Below are 24,530 nucleotides of genomic sequence, written 5' to 3' on the forward strand. Positions count from 1 at the left end.
TAAAACGGGGCATGACACAAAGAATAAATACAGTATGTAACTGGTGGTGCATTGTGGAGCTTGCTGTTTCAAATATATTACTAAAGTATGGTGTGGTAGCACACTGTTATTTCAGACTGGACATTTTCCATTGAAATTGTACCAAAAATTGCACTGACATGCAGTTTTACTAATAAAACTAAGTAGGGCACAAATAGTGTGGAAATTAGGTTTCAGCAAATATCTATCATTTGTTCATCACCAAGTAAAGTGTCTTGATTTGTTTTGCTCCTATTGAAATCTTTGTTTCCTTCACACTTCGGAATTACAAAACATATGTTTCATGTGTGTTTTCCCTACCTGATATAGTTTGAAATATTTCTACAGTTTGTTCTAAGTAATTTACATGTTGTGTGTTACATGAAAGCTGACTTCTCACTTCCTTTCTTTTCACACCAGCAAGATTGTCAGATAGTTCACTTCACAAAATACCTTTAGTTTGCAGTCAGAAAAGAAAAGTAAGCACCAATCTACAAGTTAAAAGAATAATCAGCAATTTGAGAGAACACATAGGCTGACCTTCGACCTCTGTCTTTGAACACATAGCAAATGTGACAAGATAAAAAAATACAATTGAAAGGCATCTTTATTTCTCATTCACCTTCTGAACTTCAGCACGTTTATGTTGGGGTGTCTTGCACCCCTTCTTCCAGCTCCTACGCACCCATGTTGTCTGAGGCCAGCTCTGGCACTTGGTGGTCAGTGCAGTGCAATGTCACATGTAGACGCGTGAAGATTGCCCATCGCCTGTAGCCGGTGATGCTTAGAATGCTCCATGCTTTCACATTACCAGTCTTTCCTTAATTGAGGAGGCTGCAGAGAGACCGAAGGATAGAGTTTTTTTTAGAAAGTCTCACAGCGCAATGCAGCAAGACAACTTGCTACGTTGTGTGACAAAGAGCAGGAATGCCCCATATCCACTAAGATATGCTGCATTCATTCCTGCTCTCTCCCCGTGCTGAAACACTGAGCGCTGCCTAGTTCCAATACAGGTACAAGAGCCAGGCAGGTTGTTTCTGCGTGGTCTAGTAAATCTGACTTAAGCCCTTGCATTGCCTCGTGTCAGCTTGCATGATGCAAGGGCTTGAAAAATGTGACCCCCAAAGTGCAGCAGTGGGCTCCAGGTTGAGGATGGCACTGCCCTAAAGATTTAAGTGTCATCTGCATTCTACTTCTTGGCCACATCGTGTCACTGTAACATTTGTCTCTGCTTTGGGATAGAAAAAGAACACTGACGTGCTTCGGATCGCTGCCTTTGGATCCCCATCCGCTTGGAACCCCTGAGAAAGGGGACAGCAGACGAGGCAGGAAGGTCGGATTAAGTTGAGGATGGTCCTCAGGCTTCTCTGTCACATTACTAAACCCTGGTGTTTTGTTAATAACAATTTTATAGCGCACTGTTGTACCATGTGTTGGCCTTGTCACTTTAGGCGCCAAGAGAGTGGCTTTCTTTGCGAGGGCTCTGGACACCTGCCCCAGATGTACATGACATTCACTTGTTTTTTTCCAGGTGTTCTTGCGGAGAAGGTGAAGGTGCCCCTCCCTGGCCAGGATGGTAAGTAGCCCATCCCTTCTCAGAGTGTATGCGTTCAGTGGTCAGGGCGTAAAGATACCCTGGGCAGAGCTGAGAATGCAAGGGACTTCCTCCATCTAGAGGTGATACATGTTTGTGCTAGGCCTCTGGTTCCCTGGAAACCCACCTTGGTTATCGCACCAAACAGAGGCCATGAATCCAGTCAGGGCTTTAGCGCTGGCGGCGGGCTGTGCGACAGTGTTTGTTGGCGCCCCAGTGATCACCTCCGCCACCAATTTCATCACTACCACCCTTTAACTGTGCGCCGCAAGACTCCATAACCACTCTCTCAGATGCATTTAATTATATTTATAGCACCACTCATACCAGTGTAGGGTGTCATAGCACTTTACATTACACACACATTACACAGATACAATTATTTATACTGTGTAAATCAGTGTATAGGAAATGATATATCAGACAGAGGACTGTCACGTGTTCCATACTGGTAGGCAGTATAGTTTAATAGTGCTTGATCTGGAGAGCACAAACTGAGAATTAAAAAAGTTTATCCATAGTTTGGGGTTGTCTTTATGAATAAAAATTGATTTCTACCCAGACGTACTCTTTTTGCAACTTTAGGATAATGAAAGACACGGAAAAAATCAAAAACACTCTGATCTACACCTTGCAGTTTACACAGAGCTCGCTGATGACAGTTTCTAGCACATTGTTCTATGTTAGGATTTTACCTTATAAACTTCAAGTAACGAAAGTGTTTACCCAACAAAAGCAGTAACCAACTGACCAATTTAATTTCAATGCACTTTGTGATCTGCATGGTACACATTCTTTGCAGCAGGTATATTAACCCTCTGCCCTACCTTGTGATGAGTTACAATTTCCACTAGATAAATTTCCAGCTCTCTCCAGAAGGTCCATTAACCACCACAGTTATCTTGGCATTTTAACTGGTGAAAATTGCTGGAGGCAAGGAATACGGGAGCAGGTGCTTTTAAAACCAGAACACGGTGCCCCCACCCGAAGTCAACGGCCGGTGCAGTGGCACCGGTCGCACCACCCTAGAGCCGGCCCTAAATCCAGTAGGAGTGGGAAGCGAAGCCTTAATTTAGCTTCTGTGGCACACTGACCACATTCATTAATGTGACATTCCTAAGTAATGCCTTGAAATGAACTGCTGAATGCAAGACACTTCCACCCCTTCTAAAAAGCTGGCATTTATGAATCTTCGCTGGTATTAATAACTCTGTCTTTCGTTCCAGGTAAGCCAGGAACACAGGGACCTCAGGGCCCATCCGGCCCAAGAGGAGAACCTGGGAACCGAGGCCCATCCGGGTCCCCTGGACTGAGAGGCCCGATGGGACCCCCAGGTAAGTGTGAATACACAGAATCAGTGGCATACTCAGCAAGTGGGAGCATGTGTGCTTGCCTGGAACCTTGTTAAAACATCAGCTGAAATAACATAGATTCAAACACATCTGCTACCAAGATATTTACCGTCCAAAAAATATTTCTGTACAAAACGTTCAACTTACTCTGAAACGCACTGTTGGCCAATCTCCACGACGTCTTCCACAATAACAAGGAAGAGCAGCAAACTGCAGGCAGCAAGCAGTGGCGGCTCGCAGGAGGGCAAATGGGCGGGCGGGACAAAAACAAAAAAATACATATAATAATAATAAATAACTTACCTTATGCGCCACACCGGTGATCTGCTCCGCACCTCTCCTCTACTGCAGGCACACGATCTCAGCCTGCCCTGCGTCCAATCCTAATGCTGCTTTCATTCTTCTGGGAGCATGAAATCAGCATAAGGATTGGACAGAGTGCTCAGCCATGGCGCTCCGAGGCAGAGTGAAAGTCTCCGCCTGATGTCTCCAACCCAGCAACACAGTGTCTGCGTTGCTGGGTTGGAGAGAGCCCAGTGCGCATGTGCATTTGGCTGGCCTGAGACGGCCGGCCAAACAAACATGCACACTGAGGGGGAGTGCTCTGCACTCGGAGCCGCCCCTGCTAGAAAGAGGGAAGCAGAAAATAACAGGTCAATTTCACTGTGGGACGAACTCCAGCGCACAGCATGTTGGTGTGTGTGTCACAGTGAATTACCAGAAATCCCCCCAGATTCATCCTAGAGGTGGTTGGAATAGGAGAGGCTCCCAGGTATGCAGACAAAGGGAGGATCACTTGAGAGCAAGGCCAGTTACAGCATGTCAGGGTGATAGTCTTGCCTGCACTGAGGTTTACACGGTTCTTGGTAATCCATCCATCACTTGTGAGGATACAAGTCCTGTAAAACTGAGTATGGAACCTAGGAGAATGTGTTTATTTCATGCAGATTTAGATCTTGTCTACATTGTTCTACTGGGTGAAGTAGCACAACTCGATCAATTGGGGAGGGACTGGGGTGGTTGTTGCATAGGAGGGGGTGATAGTAGATCTACAAGGGACCCCAGAAAGATCAGAGTTGGGGGAGAAAATGTAAAGCGGAAAGTAGATGCTTTGTATGGTCTCCAAGGAAACTGGAAAGCCAAGGCAAGGCTTTGCCTTGCACACCCATGAGAGGAGGAGAGGAGGAGGATGCACTGTATCAGAGGCTGCAGACTGCTACAGCGGTATAAGCTTGACGGCACCACATCCATCTGCTTGGACCTTAAGTTCATTTCAAGTGGCAGTGAGTGGTGACGCTGACACATGATTGGGGTGAAAGCTGATTTGGGGGTCAGTTAGGCAGTTGTAGTGTTTCATAAAGACCGTCAGCTGTTGGTAAGTAGGTAAGCAACTGCACTGCTCGAGAAACATCCCTTGGCAATTAATTTGTAATTGTCTGGGTCATTGATTGCAAGCAAGAGACTCTGAGGTCTTTGGAAAAGATTCCAGATTTAAATGAAAAGTTAATGACGGGTCTGATCAGTGCAGCAAGAGAGACCAAGAATATGTTTTCTTTGAAGTAAGCACATGGGACGGAGTCCACTAGTTTCCACATTTTCAGCACGAGGGGAGGTGAAGAGATCTTGCAATCTAAAAAGTGGGAAAGGTCAGAAGATACTGAGTGTGGTCCCTGAAAAGAAGTATAAAGGTGAAGGCAAAGCTCAACCTGAAGGAGAAACATGGTAGACACATAGATATATAGTGGCTTAACTCCCTGGCTGGGGAAGATGGTCCTGACCCGGATAGGAAACAGTGAAAGAGGAGTCTGAGGGTCCTTGGAATTCTTTTAGATATGCATGTGAGGGGTGAACAGATGGAAAAAAAGGGGTCTTGCAAAGGAAAAAACGTCGGATGCAGTGTGATGTGATGTCAGAGCACAGAAAAGGGATGATGGAAATGGAAAGGGTGTAAATGGGGTGAACGAAAGCAACAAAGAAAGCACAAGAGTGAGTGTTGGGCAAGAGGTGTGGGCAGGCACGGTGTGGGAGAGAGGGAAAGGAGAGTCTGGTGAAGCGAACTAGAGAGTGGAATAAATGGGGAGCTGGTTTGTCCCCCCCCCCCCCACCACCACCCAGAGGTCTTGAAATGCTTAGTGAAATATGCATGGGAAATAGAAGGCCGGAGTTGAGAAGAAGGGGAATTACCACGGAAGATGCAGAAGGGGAGTGGATTGACCAATGAGAGTGTGAGGGAGGACCCAAGGCAGAAGGGAAGGCCTAAAAGGGTGCAGTGGGAGGAAATAAGGTGGGAGGGTGCATTAATGGTGGCTGGACAGAGGTGGGGAGAGAATACAAAGAGAAGGATGAAGCAGGGAAGGGATGGCTGAGGGGCCACAGTGGTGCAAAAGATGGGAGGGAAGCATGTTATAGGTACTGTCAATGTTTTGATTGCTACACACCTGAGTGATTCAACGTCTCTTGTGATGAGGACTCAGTGCCATTGCTTGGATTCAATGTGTAAATTCTAGTTTGGTAGTTAGTTGCACAGTGCCCCTTTACAAGTCCACTCTCGTGGAAGAGCCAAAGCGGTTCAAAAGTATCCAGACTGGACATTCTCCTGTCAGGACAGACACCCGAGTCAGACCCTAGTTACTGCCGTCAGGTTCCCCCAGATGTGTGATTATGCAGCAGCTGAGATTTACCTGGCTGATGAATACCTGTGTTGGATACCCAGACATGCACATCCATACGTGAGAGTTTGTGGCAGTCGAAAATTGTTCATTTACAGAATAATCCAGTTGTTGGCAACAGAGGGAACGCGTTGTGCTTGAAAGAAGCAAAGTCCCAAAGTGATTTAATTCCAAGAAAAACCCTTTATCCATGTGGGTAACTAGCAGCACAGTTTATTGAAAACGCCATTTACTATGCAGCTGTATGAAATAAGTACTTGTGCTTATCATCGAGGGAACAGTTCTTAACTGTAAAGACGAAAGAGCTTTCAAAATGCAGGATACGACACATGGATGGACACAAGTGTGAAGGAAATGCACCTGCAGAATCTGCAGCCCTGTAGCATGTGCTGAGATGTGCTGATTAACATGATGCATGTACATGAAGATGCACCAAAGAAGGGTCACTTGGAACCTTCCTCTTTCGGAGGCGGACAGGACAGGGCGTCTTTTGCATCTTGTGATGTTTGAGGAGAGGAAGGCAAAGGACGTAATAAAAAATATGTTGGTAAAATCCATGATTTTGGGAAAACATTTTCTTATGTGGGCAAGTGAGGTACCTGTCTCCAGTGTGAGATTCCCTTCAATAAGTAAAGACTGCTCTGAGGAAGTCCTACGGGGTCAGACACTCAAAGCCAATCCTGAACCAGGTTTCAAAGAGCCTGTTTGATGGTCTCGCTCACATGACTCTTAGGAGCACGCTAAAAAAAAACAGAGGCATGCAAGCACATATGTTCACATTTTAAGGCATGGACCCCACAGGTAGGACTTCTGTGCATTCTTGGTTCCGCTTTCTGACATCCCACGTGCGTCCTAGTCCTCCCTCCCAACTAGCAAAGACATCTGGTACGAAGAAACGAGCCTGGAGATGTGCCAGGGACAACGGGGAGGCCCGGTAAGTCGCAGGCGGGAGTTACTGAGTCAATATTTTATTCACACTCGCACATTGGACTCTTACTTATTTCCAACTCATAGAATTATTAATCAAATAGAATGCATTTATGAGGCAAAGTCAGAGTATGACAAGAGCTTCCCTCAACGAGGCCAGGCATATCCTCCCTTCTGAGGTCTTACCTTGTGGATAGGCATGGATTGTGGTAAACCCAGGAAGAACAATGGTGGTAAAGGAAACAGGATGAATACTCCAAGCTTTAGTCCTTATACCCATGACGTAACAGCCGGATGTGAATTCCCCTCCAAATTAACACTATGCTACAGAAGAAAGAAAAACAGACACGTTTCAAGTGGCATTCTTGTTTCTGGAAAAACTTAGAGGGAATATCCGGATATCTGGCATCTACCAGAAATAAGGTAGAACAAATTTAGTCCAAGCTTTGCCAAGCACTGATTGGTAAAATTATTTATTAGCAGTACAAAAGGTGTATCCAGAGGTCAAAGGGAGAGGCCAAACCACTATTCCGGGGTCTAACTCCTGCAGAGAAGGGAGGTTTGAGACAACCTCCGAGCAGCTTCCATGGGCAGGGCCACTAAAGTCTTAACAGTGGCAATGAGTGAAGATGAGGGAAAGCAGGGGCAGTACTTCGAGGGTCCTCTTTCAGGATTGGGCCCTCAGAGCAGAGAAGCAGGGAAAGCTGATACACTGACACATCATCCAGACCTGAGGGCGCTCTCATTTAATCTGTGAGGGTTCATGCTACACGCATAGGTTGTGGCCCAAGTAACATATAAGCGCATCATTGGGATGAGCCTGTGTGACTGCTTAAACCAGTGTTGTATGTGTGCTTCAACATACAGCCCTTTACCTTATGATGCAAACCCTCAAAAGGATGTGCCAGTCAAGGACAGCATGAACTGTAGGTGGTTCTCTTCGATATTATGCAACGGAATGCATGACGAGGTTGGACAGATATAACAATTTCTGTGAAGTATTCTGAAATCAGAAAAGGGCAAATGCTAGTAAGCGTTTATATGCTGCACAGAGATTACATTTTATGTGGAGTCATAGAGATACACAAGCTAACAACAGGTGCAAACATTTGTTGCAGATAACATTAACACAGTGTCAGGTGGGTGTTTGCAGCTGATTATGACGTTAGTGGCAGTTACTAAGGAATATTGGGCCAGATGTACTAATTTTTAATTTGCAAAAAGTAGTTGCAAATTGCACATTGAATCTTAGCACATTAAATCAGATTTTGTGAACTAACCTTTGTGTAATAGGTTGAGCCTCTAAATTGCAATGCAGAGTGGTCACAATTTGACCTACCTCATGAATATTAATGAGGTAGACTGCAAGTTTCAAATTACTCCAATTCAGTCCCATCACATGGATGGTGGGCTTTTGGGGTCAGCATACCACCTTGTTGATAAAAAGTACTTTTTTGTATAAAGTTTGTTTAATAGGTGGAATTGGACCCCAGCACCACCACCTTTCTCCAACACAAGCTTTTTTTTATTCATCTTTGTGAATGGTTTATCCACCTCTTTGGAGTAGTTAGTAACCTATCAATGGTTTGCTACCGAAATTGTGGTTCCATACTATTGCTGCATACCATTGGAAGTCAGAATTTAGAAGGGACGCCCTAAAAAAGCCCCTTCCAAGTTGCAATTTAGAATGCATTTCTAAACCCATTTTTGGAATCAGTAGCCAGTTACCAAATCGCAAAATAGGTTTAGTACATCTGCAAAATTAATGTAATACACACGGACCCTGTGATTTAGCGAATCACAGGCTTTGCAGCTGCTAAAAGACTTTAGACATTAGGCCGAACAAGAGCTATACACTAGGTTAAGCACATGTTCAAAAACTGGATTAGCTTCAATTTGCTCTCAGCTCCTAATGGGAGGAAGTGCTAACAGTGTGTGTTATAACTGCGTAAATTATTAAATTGAGGGAAAGGATAAGAGTAGGTACCTGTAATTGAGGGATCACAGTATCCTCCTCAGGAAGGTCAATGCTTCTATTCTGGCAAGAGACATCTTTGGCTTCATGTACAACATGTTGTTGGCTATATTTTCTGAATATGAAGGCAAGTCAAATAGAATTAGTGCAACATGTTCCCGGTTGTAACGATTAAAAAGTTACATATCCCATAATGAGGATTTGGCTATGGGAGCAGGTTGTGTGGACTAGTCCACCTGCCTTACACTCTCACCATTGAGGCATGTGACAAGAAGACCTCAAACCAGAGTATGCCACCACACCAGCACTTTTGCCCTTATTTAGGCAAAGTTGCGTTCCCAGGGTAATACCACAATTTGATAATTCTGGTTACTCAAACAGTAGACATTGTATTGCCATAGATTAGCAGTAAATGCACAATAAAATATGTTTTTCCACCTTTGCAAGTACAAAGTAAGCATTAGCTTATTGCTGGTTACAGCAAGCACGGATTTCCTATGCCATAAAAGTTTATCACCCCTCATTCATGTAGTAGCGCCACTTTAGTCTAAATAGGTATATGTTGTTAAACACAATTATTTCCAATTTAAAAGTTCTCTGAATAAGGAAGTTAGTGTTCACTTGCTTGTTTTTCACCTCGGACAAATATGAACATACCTTACTGTAGGAAACTGGCACTTCTTGCAGTTATTCCCCCCCCCACACTTTTTGCCTGATATTGATGCTGACTTGACTGAGAGTGTCCTGGGATCCTGCTAACCAGGCCCAAGCACCAGTATTCTTTCCCTAAAAATGTACCATTGCAATGGCGGCCGGCAGCTTTAGGAGGGAGGAGAGCAGGTGGGAAGCACACACACACTCATTCTTTCACACACAGACACGCACGCACGCACATACATCCATTAACAACACTCATAACATTCAAACATGCACGCACGCACCAAACATTCATTTTAAAAGTTCACACACACACATTCTTTCACACACACACGCACGCATGCACATCCATTAACAACACTCATAACATTCAAACATGCACGCACGCACCAAACATTCATTTTAAAACATCACACACACTCATTCTTTCACACGCATGCACATCCATTAACACTCATAACATTCAAACATGCATGCAAGCACCAAACATTCATTTTCAAAGATCACACACACTTATTCTTTCACACACACACGCACATCCATTAACAACACTCATAAGATTCAAACATGCACACACGCACCAAACATTCATTTTAAAACATCACACACACAAACTTACCTTCAGCCTCGTGGTCCCAGGAGGGTTGGGACTGCTGCCTTCCCTTATTCTAATGAGGGAAGGCAGCAGTCCCAGCTCATCACAGAGTGGGATGGGGTCAATGAGACTACTGACCCCACCCAACTCTGTGACGAGGTGTCACTGATTGACACTCGCCCTGGGCGCTTCAGGGCTTAAACCTGAAGCGCCCAGGTCGAAGTCAATGGGTGACGCTTTCCTCATCACCAAGGGGAGGGCCTCGAGGCACCATTGCTGAGCCGAGGAGGTCACGCCCATAGGAGCTGTGACCTCCTCAGCTCAGCAAAGTTCAGCTAAGGCAGCCAGGAGTCTGCGCAAATCGTGCATGTCACACTCCTGGCTGTCTGAGCTGAAAATGAAGAGTGTCTGCCAGGCTGACCTTTGTTCAGCCTGACAGACACTCTTCATGAGGGGCAAAAGATGGGGGGCGTGGCCCCACCACTCTAAAGGACGGGGGGCGCCTGTACCATTGTTTCCCCAATTGGCACACCTCTGGCACACAGATAAGTCCCTTGTAAAAGCTACTAGTGATACCAAGGGCCCTGTGACCAGGGAGGGTCCGGAAGGGCTGAAGCATGTGTTGTGCCACCCTAAGGTACTCCTCCCCTAACACATGCACACTGCCATTGCAGACTGTATGTGTTGGTGGGGGGAAAACAGCAAAGTTGACATGACATCCCCCTCATGGTGCCATGCCCTCAATATACTGCCTGTGGCATAGGTAAGTGACCCCTTTAGCAGGCCTTACAGCCCTAAGGCAGGGTGCACTATACCACAGGTGAAGGCATAGCGGCATGAGCAGTATGCCACTACAGTGTCTAAGTCTATTCTTAGACATTGTAAGTGCAGTGTGGCCATATTAAGTATATGGTCAGGGAGTTTGTAAAACAAACTCCACAGTTCCATAATGGCTACACTGAATACTGGTAAGTTTGGTATCAAACTTCTCAGCACAATAAACCCACACTGATGCCAGTGTAAGATTTATTTGAAAATGCACACAGAGGGCATCTTAGAGATTCCCCCTGTATTTTACCTAATCCTCTAGTGTAGGACTCACTGGTCTGTGCCAGCCTGCCACTAGCAGACGAGTTCTGACCCTATGGGGTAAGGGCCTTTGTGCTCTCTGACACCAGAAACAAAGCCTGCTCTGGGTGGAGGTGCTTCACACCTCCCCCTTGCAGGAACTGTAACACCTGGTGGTGAGCCTCAAAGGCTCAGGCCTCATGTTACAGTCCCCCAAGGCACTCCAGCTAGTGGAGATGCCTACCCCCTGAACAAGCCCCCACTTTTGGCGGCCAGTTCAGCAAGAAACTTAAGAAAAACAAGGAGGAGTGACCACTTCAGCTGAGACCACCCCTGAGGTGTCCAGAGCTGAAGTGACCCCCTCCCTGCAGAATTCTCCATCTTGGTTGGAGGACAGGGACCAATAGGGATAAGAATGTGCCACCCCTCCCCAAAGGGAGTGGACACAAGGAGGGTATAGCCACCCTCAGGGACAGTAGCCTTTGGCTACTGCCCTCTGACCCCTAACACGCACCTAAATCTAGGATTTAAGGGCCTCCCTGAACCCAGCTCACCAGATTCTGGCGACCTACAAGTAGAAGTACTGCTTAGCTTAAAACCCCAGCAGAGAAGAAGGAAGACGGTAACTGCTTTGGCCCCAACCCTACCAACCTGTCTCCTGCTTCAAAGAACCTGCAAAAAGACCAGTGACGCGTCCAGGGGCCCAGCGACCTCTGCCAACTCCAGAGGACTGCCCTGCACCCAAAAGGACCAAGAACTCCTGAGGACAGCGGCTGTCTGAAGAAACCTACAACCAAGGACTCCCACCTCACTCCGGATGCGTGAGTCTTGACCCCTGTGCACCCAATGCTCACGGCCCGTGTCCAGGCGGTCCACCCTGCAAAGAGAGGGTCCCCAGGCGATTGCGAGCAAGTGCCCACCCTGGGTTGACCTCTCCACCCCGCCACGACGACGCCTGCAGAGGGAATCCCGAGGGCTCCCCTGACCGCGAGCTCCGGACAAACATATCCGACACCTAAAGGAGACACTGCACCCCCAGGCCTTGGAGTACCCGACCCCCCGTGCCTCATCGTTCAGCAGGCGGCCTTCCTCCCTGTCCAACTGGTGGCGTGCCCGAGACAACCCCCTGGACCCTGTCTGTCGCCTCTGAGTGACACCGGGGTCTCCCCATAGACCAGCATTGAAAACCTGGCGTCCTGTTTGCACCCTGCACCTGGCCGCCCATGTGCTGCTGAGGGGGTGTGTTTGGTGCCTACTTGTGGCCCCTACAGTGCTCATCTAATCCCCCCTGGTCTACCCTCCTAGTCACAGGTACTTACCTGCTTGCTGACTGGATTCAAAGTATCCCCTGTCTCCATAGGAGCCCACGTTAAATTTGCTCACCTTTGACCTCTGCACCCGACCAGCCCTGTGTTGCTGGTGGTGGATGTTTGGGGTTAACTTGAACCCCAACTGGTGGACTTCCTAAAACCCGTAGACTGAGATTGTAAGTGTTGTACTTCCATGTAAACAGATCTAACATTTCTTCCCCCCAGGAACTGTTTAAAAATACCAGTGTCCATTTTTAAAATAGCTTTTTGTCAATAATTCAAAAACTGTATTACTTACCTATTTCAAAGAAAGTACTGTTTATACCTGTGTGAAATACAAAACTTTTAAGGTACTTACCTGCAACTTGAATCTTGTGGTTCTAAAAATAAACTAAGAAAATATATTTTTGCAATATAAAAACCATTGGTCTGGAGTTAAGTCATTGAGTGTGTGCTTCTTCTGTTGTCTGTGTGTGTACAATAAATGCTTTGTACTACCCTCTTATAAGCCTAACTGCTCGACCACACTACAACAAAGAGAGCATTAGTATTATCTACTTTAGCCTCTGCTGAACTTCTGGACTCTGTGCACACTGTATCTCACTTTGATATAGTATATACAGAGTATATACAGAGACAGCTTCCTACACTTACTACCTGCACCCCCCCATGCAGCCCTCTACTTTTAACTAAGTTAAGGAAAACATCTGCACTTTCTAAAGTTTTGTGTGTCCTGCATATAGTAATGATTACCTAAAAGTTAATATTCACTTTTAAGTTTGAAGAGCTGTCTATTTGCTCAGTGCATTCTGTTGACCTTCAGCACACACAAACAGAACGAAAACATTCAGCACCTGGGTCAAGGAAGGAAATTAGTTCCCGTTAGTTTGCTTTGTCTAGTTGTGTTCTGAGTTTGAATGGTCCATCCTTGTGTGCATTGGAGCCCTTGGAGTGGGGTGCAACGGTTCATCATTCTGGAGACTATCTCCTCTTTGGCGCAAAACAAGTTCTGATGAAGTTAGCACTGTTGTGGAGAAATAATCTGACATAAATCCATGTATGGAGTTAAATACATGCAGAAATGTGCGCGGGGACAAGCTTGTACCAGCTCAGCAAAGCCTTGGCTGTGTATTCCTGGTTCGTGTTGTCTCTTTCCTATGAGAAAAGGTAAAACCTTGGATTTCTCCTGCATAAAGAAGTCAGTTTGAATTCCCAGATCAATTCTTCTGTCTTGTCCCCTTCTACCAGATGAGAGTATTGAATAAAAGCATGCCCTGCATCCCAGGACATCTGAGAGGTCAACATCTGTCATCTCTCGACTTGATCATGCTAATGTCTGCTATATGGGTCTTCCATCCTGCACTATTCATAGGTTTAAAAAGTGCAGAACATAGCGGTATGGGTTGTCTTTGGCTTCAGGAAGTATGACAACGTCTTTCAGGCACACCCTAGTTTACACTGGTTGCAGGTTGCTAGCCATAACCAATCAGAACCCCTTATGTGCTTATAACACCGTCCAAGGAGCTGGTCCTATAAGACTGCAGGAGTTACTTTCCAGATACGCATTTAGTCCATCTTTACGGTCAGGGTCTCACCTGCTATTGATTGCTCCAACACTTTAAAATGCCTCGATACGGGGACAGACTTTTTCCTGTTGTTGCACCCTCAATTATTTCTTTATTTTTCCTTTTGCAACAAAACAGGTGTTATAAAGCTTTCAGAAAGCACTTAAGTTCCTACTGAGTCACCTTGAATGAATAGGCCTAGTTTAGCACCATAAAGCCTCTGGGCGTAAGTCTGCTCCACAAGTCCCATATTCATTCTTTTTCACCTGATGCTGGAGCTAGACTGGTTATGGCGCTGGAGCACAGGCCGTCAGCCAGCTCAGGGCTGCTCTATGAAAGCCTGACCCGAAACTCATATTTCTGTTGCAAAGCCAAGATATTTCTGCCCATGGATGCCGACAGCACCAATGTGGACTTACATCACTGTTAGGTTGGTCTGCAACTTAAAGCAGTTGATTCATTGAAAGTAAGGGAAAACAGGAGTTATGGGCAGATGATCCTAGGAGCTTGTTGAAATCAATTCACCGAATCACCAGAGTCAGCTGACGTGAAATCGCACACATTTGAACCATTGATGCCATTATGAGGATTATCAGATTGACTACTTTCCCCACTCTTACCCCTCAAAAGACTTCTGTTTTCCGTTGAAACACTAAACCATGAACAAGAAAGAGAGACTACAGAAAGTTAACTTAGCCCCTACTGATGCCTTCTTAACCCCTGCAGTTAGGGGTATCAGTGTATGAACCAGGGGTAGCAAACGTCAAGCCAGGGGTATGTTGACCATGTAGGAGCTGTTAGCATTGGTTTCCTCCTTCCCATGAGATCTCCTTCCTACAGAATGATCACCAGAGTAAAACAAGGAATTTCCAGATATCTAAAGTGTTTCTGGTGTGGAATTGGGTGGAAGAGGGAGAGGCAGAGAGGAAAAAAAGAAAGGTGGGAAAAAGTAGACAAATGGAAAGAGAGAAACAACAGAGAGAGAAGAATGCAACTAAAGTTGGAGAGGATAGGAGAAAAGCGAGAGATCAGATAGAGTGTGTGCACTATAGAAAGAGGATGTTGTAGAGGTTGTGAGAGGATGGTGAGAGATGGAAAAGTGTAAAATAAGAGACTTTGGGCCTCATTTAAAGCCTGTGGCACAGGTCGGCACAGCAAGTGGCTTGCTGAGCCGCCCTGCGCCACTGGGAAAGGACAGAAATGTGCTGTATCTACAAGAAACGGTACATTTCAGTCCTCTTCCCCAGCGCTAGTGCACAAACTGCTGCCTAGCGCCAACGCACTGACCCTTGCACCATGGTGCAAAGGAGCCTGCATTGTGGGGATAATTGTTTTTTGTGTAGAAAAGGACACCTTCCTTGGCAAATTCAATCACAAGATGTGTTTTCCTCTTTCTGTGTGTGCTGCAGAATGCAGCACATAGAAAAAGAAAAAAACGGGGAGGAATAAAGGTTTTTCTCCCCGTTGCATCATTCTTACACCACCCCTGAGGTGGCGTAGGAATCTGACACATTCCCAGACTTGTAAATCGGGTTCCATTGGTGTTGCCTGGGAACACCCCAAGCAACACCCATGGAATGCCCCTCTCACGCAGTGTTATGCGGGAAAGGGGTCCATATTCACAAGGCCATGAAAAGCCATGCAAGGTGGCTTTGAGTGGCCTTGTGAATATGGGCAAAGTTGATAGAGAAGTGAGACCTCAGAGTGGGAGGAAAGTGCGAGAGGGGAGTGTGAGAGAGAAAAGTTGATAGAGAAAGATGTGCGATAAACAAGGCTTTATTCGATGGAATGTGAGATAGATGAGAGTAAGAAAAGAAGGGATTAGATTGTGTGAGAGGAGAGTTGAGTGGAGAAAGGCGATAAGAACAGACTAGAAAGGGATGACAAACAATGTGAGAGGGTTAATGGAGGACAGCAAAAGGAGTATGATACTAGGAGGCAGACATAGAAGGGGAGAGAAGCAGAGACAGTACAGAGAACCAAAGAAAAAGAAAAGACATGGAAATGAGAGAGGAAGTGTCTTAGAGAGGGGATATAGACCAGCGACTAAAATAGAAGGAATTCAGATTTGGGGTTGGAGAGAGAGAAGAGGAAGAGTGAACAGTGAGAACAGCGCATAACAAGCAAAGAATGGAAAGAGATGAAAATATCTCTACATTTTAGGTGTCCTTGATGGGTATATTTCTGTCCAATCAGCCTGAGTCTGTGCGTCAAACACTTAAATAACTCCTCTACATTGTCCTCTACCTTCAGCACGTACCTATCCTAAAAAGGATCCTTCTTCAAATGGCAGCCCTATGCTACCCTGAGAAGCATCCATATGCTTCCTGATAATCCCCCTCGACGACCACTAAAGATGAAAGTCAAAAAAAGGATGCTGCGCTCCAGAGTGGCCTGGCCCTACAATGAATTGTACAACCATGTAGAAAAAATCCATCAGTGGAAAAATCTTCTCCATCCAAACTACCAAACTATGGAATTCACTCCCAGCAAAAATACGCGTATTGTAAATCACCTGGAGTTTAGAAGGATGCTGACAACGTGGCTTTTCCCCACAAAGTATAAGAGCGAATAGGGTTCAGTGGCAATTGAGAAATTACTGTAACACTTAGAAATCAGAAGGACCACATACTCCTCATCATGACCTAAAAATGAGTGCCCCATATCAGCACATCTAAATCTTCATCAACAAAGATGCAATTCTGGGCTAATCTGGAAACAAAGAATAATTACTACTTCTATCACACACCTTTACAGAAACACAAACAGTGGCAATATAAATCTACCAACTTTCAGTACCAACATAATCTGAAAAATGCCGCTCTGTGCTCACACATGAAATGCCACCCATTAAAAATGCCTGCTTGCATTTTTGCTTCTTGTGATAATACCTGTGAGCTAGTGCATGACGCATAACAGGCTTATTTCATACCCCTGCAAACTGAATCCCCATTTCTCTTTCTGTCCTACATTGTTTGACGTTTCAAACTAGATACCACTGAGCTCTTTCCACCAGATTCACCAACCAAACCCGTATAAGCATGCCTCAAAATATGTATAGTATCATTGTATACTTTACGAACACTACTGCTATACAATAAATATGTATTAGGACAAACAAACAATAGAATAATACCGATTTTCTCCATTCCCTTTAACCACAGAAATGTAATTAGGAGCAAAAATCAATATATAACTTGAGTATTAGCATCATTAAGAAGGAGAAGCATTTTACTTTTCTCTAAACTAGAAACGACAAACAGCTAATAGGTATATCACATCTAATAATCTTGCATACTGTATGTAACATAATAGATGATTTACTGCTTGCTACACTTACAACTAACGCTTCAACCTAACTCCATGCTACTCATCCTCAAAGCACATCAGTGCCTTGTCCAGGGGTAGTAAACGCTATATAAATCTACAATACAGTATCATGTTACCTCTCCTCTCCATCCAGAGATATTCATATCCATGAAAGAACTGCTGGCAGGATAACACCTAACAAGGAAACTGTGTCTACCCTTCAGTTTTAATGACGTATACAGCTCCGCAACTTTTGATTTACGATACACAAGTACTCCATAAAAGGGTAAAAATAATACTTCACGACCGTGCTTCGAATTTTCAAATTTCTAGCCGAAAGTACACGTAATTCTCTAATTCGATCACGCGTTGTACTCTTATTGAGCCACTAGAGAGCAGTATCGCACAAGCTAAGATCCCTGGTAAACCAGCCAATGTTTAAAAGACACGTGTGAATCCGGATTGCTGCCCTACTTTGCCTGCCAGTTCTGCTGGTGCACTGTTTATTTGAATAACTGTCTGCCTTCCAAGCAGGATATGAGCAAACGAGGTACAGTGGTGTCAGCACACGTTAAATCAAAACCTCGTTGCGTTCGTTGTTTGCCTGAAATGTCAGCATCCTTCGCACTTAAATGTCAGTTGAACCTCTCAACAGGCATTTATTTTGCCTCGAGCCTCAGCCCTCCTACCGCAAAAATCCTACTCATATTTACTGCAGTTATTTGTCGCTTTATTATGATGGCAGCACTAGTGATAGCTAGACTGCACTGCTGTTGTTGTGTCATGTTAAAGCAGCAGTACATCAGACCTGCCACTTTAAGAATACATTTCACGCTGTGAGGAGACGGTGGGGCCTTGGAAGGGGCAGGGCCTCGTGCCAAGAGCTACCTTCATGGGTACTTCAGCTAAGTCATTGCTGTTGCCAATGTCCTTGGGTGTTTTCACACCACTCAGTGGACATCAGCTGCTTATAACCTCCAACGACAAGCTGGAAAGCCACTTTGTCCACCTCCCCTGCCTCCCACCGTGTGATTTTGGCTCCTCACCGGAAGATCTCGCGAAGGGAGCCGAAATTATCTGACACACGGTGACACCGTGTGAGCTGACAGCTCTGCAACATTCAAGCATCCCTGCGGTCCTTGTTTGTCTGTTGTCCTATCTGTCAACAAGATACAGCATTTAACAATGCTTTATGGGCACACGATTATCTGGCGAAGGCACTTTTTTTCTTTCTTATCTACGGCTCTATCGTTTTCAGGTTGTAATGCATGTTTAGATTGTGTTGAATTTTGCATTTAGCATAGTTTGGTGGGTGTGAGAAGCTCTATACCTTAAACCTCAAAAGCTAATGTCTATTCCCCATGGCCAAGGGTTTTCGTTTTGCGTGAGAGATAGGGTGACCAGAATTTGAGGAGCAAAAACCGGGACAGGTCAGACATAAAAGAAGGACTAACGACTTTACACTCACTTTTATATCTGGCCTGTCCCTTTTTTAGCGTAGCTTTGTGAATGTATGTCTATACATGTGTGTGTTTGTGTGTGGGTATATATATGAATAAACACACAATAAATATAAAAAATTAGGTATGGCTTGACATCCCACCCTGCACCCCTAACCCGCCCCCACCAACCTCTCTCTGCTCCCCACTTCGTCTCTCTGCTGGGAGCAGACAGGGGACTGTTTTGTCTGACGGTAACAGATAAATTACTTTAATTATTTCATACTTTGTAGGCGTCTTTAATTTATGCTTCCCTAGATAATCTGACCTTTATCCCAAAAACCGGGACATTTATTTACTAATCTGACCTTCGTCCCAAAAACCGGGACATTTATGTAAAATGAAAGGAAGCGTCGGGACACCGGGACAGTCCTCTAAAAACTGGGACTGTGCGGGGAAATCCAGGACGTCTGGTCACCCTAGTGAGAGAGAGCTAGGTTATCAAGAGAAAGAAGATAGTTAACTTTTTTCGGTGTTGGACTGGCTTCGAGGGCAGTCTGGCAGTGCCAGAAGGGCTGGTCTCACAGATCACTGGATGGGATGTTTTTTTGTCTGTTTGTGAGCCTGTTTAAGGTCAGTTGGGACAGTTTTTATTATTTATTTTCTCTCATATTACCACAGACAGTATATGCAGTACAAATGCATGCAGTCTCCCACCCCTGCCAAGCACTTGTACAGCATGTCCTGACAAGCTTAAAACTGCCCTGATTTTCAAAGTGAGACACTTTTTAAATTCTCTGTTTCAATAACGGAGGCCACTTTTAATTTGGTGCCCGGAGTATTCTCTGTCCCAGTTCGACCCTGAAGTTTGTGCTTCAGAGCAGTAGATCCAGATCTGATGACTTCATAGCGATAGGCGGGTCATTTATGGACAAATTAAGGAGAAAGGCAACCTAAAAAAAGAATCTGGTATAGTTTCTTAATTAGATAGTATATCTTTCCCCATAGCAGTTTGAACAAGTTTAATGTAAAACCCCTGGTGATGAGGACGGATGTGTACACAACTCCTCACCCCCAGGATGTGACAGCATAGGGTGTCAAATTTGCAACATAAAATACAACATTTTGCTCCACAGAATATACATTTTTGTGCATTTTCGCACCATTATTTAAGGATTTCAGGTACATCAATACATTTTGCACAATAACACGTAGGGTTCCAATATAGTCCCATGTCACCTTGGTATCAGGCTTGTAGTCCTGGGAATTACTTTTAACAAGTGGCTGCTTTTTAAAGCCATTTTATTATGTCAAAGTAAACCAAGATTGCATCTACCACAAGTAGGTGGATTCATACCTACAAGAAGAGGCCTGGACGCATAGCTTCCTGGTGACATGGGGCAATATAGGAATTTAACCTTTATCCAGCACTATACATTAATATTAGTGGTCCTACTCTCCACCCCTCACACATACCAATATTTGATGTGCCGTTCTACCATACTCCAACGTCATACCGGGCATCCTGCACCACCCAACAGATTCTGACCTTGCATCCTGCCCCATTCCTACTGCTTCACATTCAGCATACATGACTCTCTGATCCCAACACACACCCTTTGCCTCTAAGTTCCAGCGAGAAAAATGTACATACCTACAGGGAGTGCAGAATTATTAGGCAAGTTGTATTTTTGAGGATTAACTTTATTATTGAACAACAACCATGTTCTCAATGAACCCAAAAAACTCATTAATATCAAAGCTGAATATTTTTGGAAGTAGTTTTTAGTTTGTTTTTAGTTTTAGCTATGTTAGGGGGATATCTGTGTGTGCAGGTGACTATTACTGTGCATAATTATTAGGCAACTTAACAAAAAACAAATATATACCCATTTCAATTATTTATTATTACCAGTGAAACCAATATAACATCTCAACATTCACAAATATACATTTCTGACATTCAAAAACAAAACAAAAACAAATCAGTGACCAATATAGCCACCTTTCTTTGCAAGGACACTCAAAAGCCTGCCATCCATGGATTCTGTCAGTGTTTTGATCTGTTCACCATCAACATTGCGTGCAGCAGCAACCACAGCCTCCCAGACACTGTTCAGAGAGGTGTACTGTTTTCCCTCCTTGTAAATCTCACATTTGATGATGGACCACAGGTTCTCAATGGGGTTCAGATCAGGTGAACAAGGAGGCCATGTCATTAGATTTCCTTCTTTTATACCCTTTCTTGCCAGCCACGCTGTGGAGTACTTGGACGCGTGTGATGGAGCATTGTCCTGCATGAAAATCATGTTTTTCTTGAAGGATGCAGACTTCTTCCTGTACCACTGCTTGAAGAAGGTGTCTTCCAGGAACTGGCAGTAGGACTGGGAGTTGAGCTTGACTCCATCCTCAGCCCGAAAAGGCCCCACAAGCTCATCTTTGATGATACCAGCCCAAACCAGTACTCCACCTCCACCTTGCTGGCGTCTGAGTCGGACTGGAGCTCTCTGCCCTTTACCAATCCAGCCACGGGCCCATCCATCTGGCCCATCAAGACTCACTCTCATTTCATCAGTCCATAAACCTTAGAAAAATCAGTCTTGAGATATTTCTTGGCCCAGTCTTGACGTTTCAGCTTGTGTGTCTTGTTCAGTGGTGGTCGTCTTTCAGCCTTTCTTACCTTGGCCATGTCTCTGAGTATTGCACACCTTGTGCTTTTGGGCACTCCAGTGATGTTGCAGCTCTGAAATATGGCCAAACTGGTGGCAAGTGGCATCGTGGCAGCTGCACGCTTGACTTTTCTCAGTTCATGGGCAGTTATTTTGCGCCTTGGTTTTTCCACACGCTTCTTGCGACCCTGTTGACTATTTTGAATGAAACGCTTGATTGTTCGATGATCACGCTTCAGAAGCTTTGCAATTTTAAGAGTGCTGCATCCCTCTGCAAGATATCTCACTATTTTTGACTTTTCTGAGCCTGTCAAGTCCTTCTTTTGACCCATTTTGCCAAAGGAAAGGAAGTTGCCTAATAATTATGCACACCTGATATAGGGTGTTGATGTCATTAGACCACACCCCTTCTCATTACAGAGATGCACATCACCTAATATGCTTAATTGGTAGTAGGCTTTCGAGCCTATACAGCTTGGAGTAAGACAACATGCATAAAGAGGATGATGTGGTCAAAATACTCATTTGCCTAATAATTCTGCACTCCCTGTATACTGCACTGCTCATAACCCACCACATATGCAATAAACCTGCTATCTTGCATCCCATGTCACCCCAAAATCAGGCCCAATAAAATATGTTCTGCCCCCACCTCAAAGTAAATCCTAAACTAGGCATCCCTTCTTTGTCTCACTCCAACAACGCATACATTCATAGAACATGCCGTAAGTGATGTCATATGTGAGGTCATAAGCAGTATATGACGGGGGCGCACTGCTAAGTAACTGGTACATTTCTTTGAGTTTTTTGTTCAAACATTACTGTTGTCACTGACAAATTCACCTAACTATAACGTTACTTTAAAGGTTGGTTTTTTTTTGTGAAAAAAAAAAAATTAAAAAAAAAAATATATATATATATATATATATATATATATATATATATATATATATATATATTCACTAAACTCACTTCCAAGAGCCCAGGAACTGAAGTTGGCACCGCTTGGCAAGTGAGGACTCTCAGCAAGAAAGCCCAGGTGCTGGCAGATGAAGTATTTGATGTCCCTGAGACTTCTAACAGGAGGCAAGCTCAGTTCAAGCCCTTTGAGAGCCTTGGAAAGCAGGGTGTAGAAAGCGTAGTCCAGTTCTTTCACTTCGAGGGCAGATGTAACAGCAGCTGGCCAGCACAGCAAAGCAATAGGCTAGCTCCAAATGACAGGAACATACTTATTGTAAAGAAAGGTTATTTATAGTGTGGACGTGTTTTCATTTCAGCCTCCATGGTTGCTGCGTACCATCAAAGGAGAGTCCACTCCACAGAGCTGTGCCAAAGTGTGCTAAATGACAGCTTAGCTAAAGGCTTTTGTCATCCCGCCTGCTTCCTGAGGTGCTTCAAGCATAAACAAGCTTTGGCAAAGACAGTGGGTTTCGCCAATGTGAATTTTATTGGTGTTGTCAGTTGGACTGCTGTGTAACATGACATAAAGTAAAAAAAAAAAAAGCACTATGACACGGACAAGGCTGGTTCGATTGTAGCCCTTTAAAAAATAAGTTAAGCAGTGTTGCACAGTAGCTCAATTTCTGTTCAACATGTAAAAAGCATTGACAAAGCCAGTAGATTTTGCATAGGTGAAACTTGTTTGCTTTACCAATGCTTGTTGACTCTACAGTGTCAAATCTTGCTTGAGTGTCAAACCCTGCTTGACACTTGTGCTGTGTTCACATATAACACTGGGGTACGCTTGAAAGGGGTTAAACAGGATGTCTAGAGAATTCTTGTAGATCCTCTGTCTAGTTGCTGAAGGAGTATGCATTTCTCCTACCTGACTTTTGTCTCTGACTGTACATTTAACCCTTGGGGCATATTTGAGAGGGGAGAGAACAGGACACCAAGACAAGTCTTTTTGATCCACTGTCTGGTAGCTAAAGGACTCTGCGTTTGTCCTACCAGACTTCTATCTCTTGGTTTATTGTGGGAAAAGTGGCTGCCTCAAATGTGGATTTTATTGTTGGATATGGAAGGAAAGTAGGATTGCCACAGTACACTCTCCACACACAACCCCAGCCCTCATAGCCCAAGTTTAGTGATGCCAAAGACTTTTGCCATCTGGAAAATGCAGAAAGTTATAGGGTTAACCCTAGGAACATTTACCCTACTGACAAGGGGTCCCCAGGAGTTATTCCCATCCACTAGCTAGTGCCAGGCCTAAATGTGGCACCTGCAGGCACCCACTTCAGAACACGTTTTGGACCTGTGGAAGACCAGAAGAGGACTTAACCTGCTACCTGTGGCTTGAGAGGAGATCTGAAGTACTGGACCTGCTTCCTCTTATACCCAGGATAAAGAGGTGGACTCCAAGGGCCATAAGGTTGGCCTCCTTTTCGAGCTACAGGGATGCAACAAGTTACAAGAGGCCTTTTCCTGGAAATACCCAGTACCAACTAGAGCTGGACTGACTCTGCTGTTGGCCTCTGCCTGACACTCTGTGAGTGCCTCCCTTGAGGTCCTGGGGGACTTTACAATTGTCCTCCTGGGGTGAATTGGGACATAAATATCTAAGTACAAAGGTAAAATATTTGACAAGGATGAACCTGGTTCATAAATTCAATCTGCGCGTCATCGCAGTCAGCCTCTAATTGTGTTTAGATTCCGGTCTGTTGTGACTATTGACCATTATTGAGGCTTTGGGCTTTTTGATACTATTTCTACTTAATATTTTAAAAATGTATATCTCCGGTTCCCCTTGTTTGTTGATTTTGTTTATTACAGTTTACTCTATTTTTCTAATTCGGTTTGGGATATTTATTGTTTTTCATTCTGACCTTATCACTGTTTTGGTAATGCTTAAATACTTTACACATTACCCCAAATTAATCTGTCTGTTCTGTGCCATCCCTACCGCAGGGTTGAGCTCAGATTCATTTAGTGACTTTGAGGGTTCACCTTGACACGGGGTGTGGTTATTGCTTGAGGTTGATAGTTACCCAACCCAAATAATAATATAATTTCTTACATCATGAAAAAAGGAATGGGTTGATTAAGTATTTTTTATTACTGTCAACTTCCAATAGCGGTATCCATGGGTAGAAACTGATACCTGTAGGGATACAGTTGCTACACCTGCAGTGCACCAGTCACCAGCTTGTGAGAATGTAGAGTTTGTAGGATGTCAAAGCAATGGGCTGGGCTGGAGAGGCTAAAGTAAATACTTGATGTGTTCTGATCGCAGCGTGAGGTCTCTCTTCATGTGATTAGATCAAGGCCAAGCAAGTTGCAAGACAGGTCTAATTTGTTCTTAAACACGCTTGTCTGTCTTGTGGGACCCACTCTGCTGCAGCAACTCAAGGAGCAGTTGTTTAGCGGTTTGATGTCACTGCGTG

General features: G+C 44.5%; 1 protein-coding gene across 4 annotated transcripts in view; it reads left to right on the forward strand.

Moving 5' to 3' along the window:
• The window catches only part of EMID1 (EMI domain containing 1), a 421,712-nt gene that overhangs the window by 306,959 nt on the left and 90,223 nt on the right, over nt 1–24,530 (forward strand). For all 4 annotated transcript variants that reach the window (XM_069214563.1, XM_069214564.1, XM_069214561.1 and 1 more), the window contains exons 7-8: nt 1,550–1,594; nt 2,839–2,946. In XM_069214563.1, the coding sequence (XP_069070664.1) occupies nt 1,550–1,594; nt 2,839–2,946 (153 nt within the window). The remainder of the gene's footprint in view (nt 1–1,549; nt 1,595–2,838; nt 2,947–24,530) is intronic.

This window comes from Pleurodeles waltl, chromosome 11 (genome assembly GCF_031143425.1).
Source record: "Pleurodeles waltl isolate 20211129_DDA chromosome 11, aPleWal1.hap1.20221129, whole genome shotgun sequence".
NCBI classification, from domain to species: Eukaryota; Metazoa; Chordata; class Amphibia; order Caudata; family Salamandridae; genus Pleurodeles; species Pleurodeles waltl.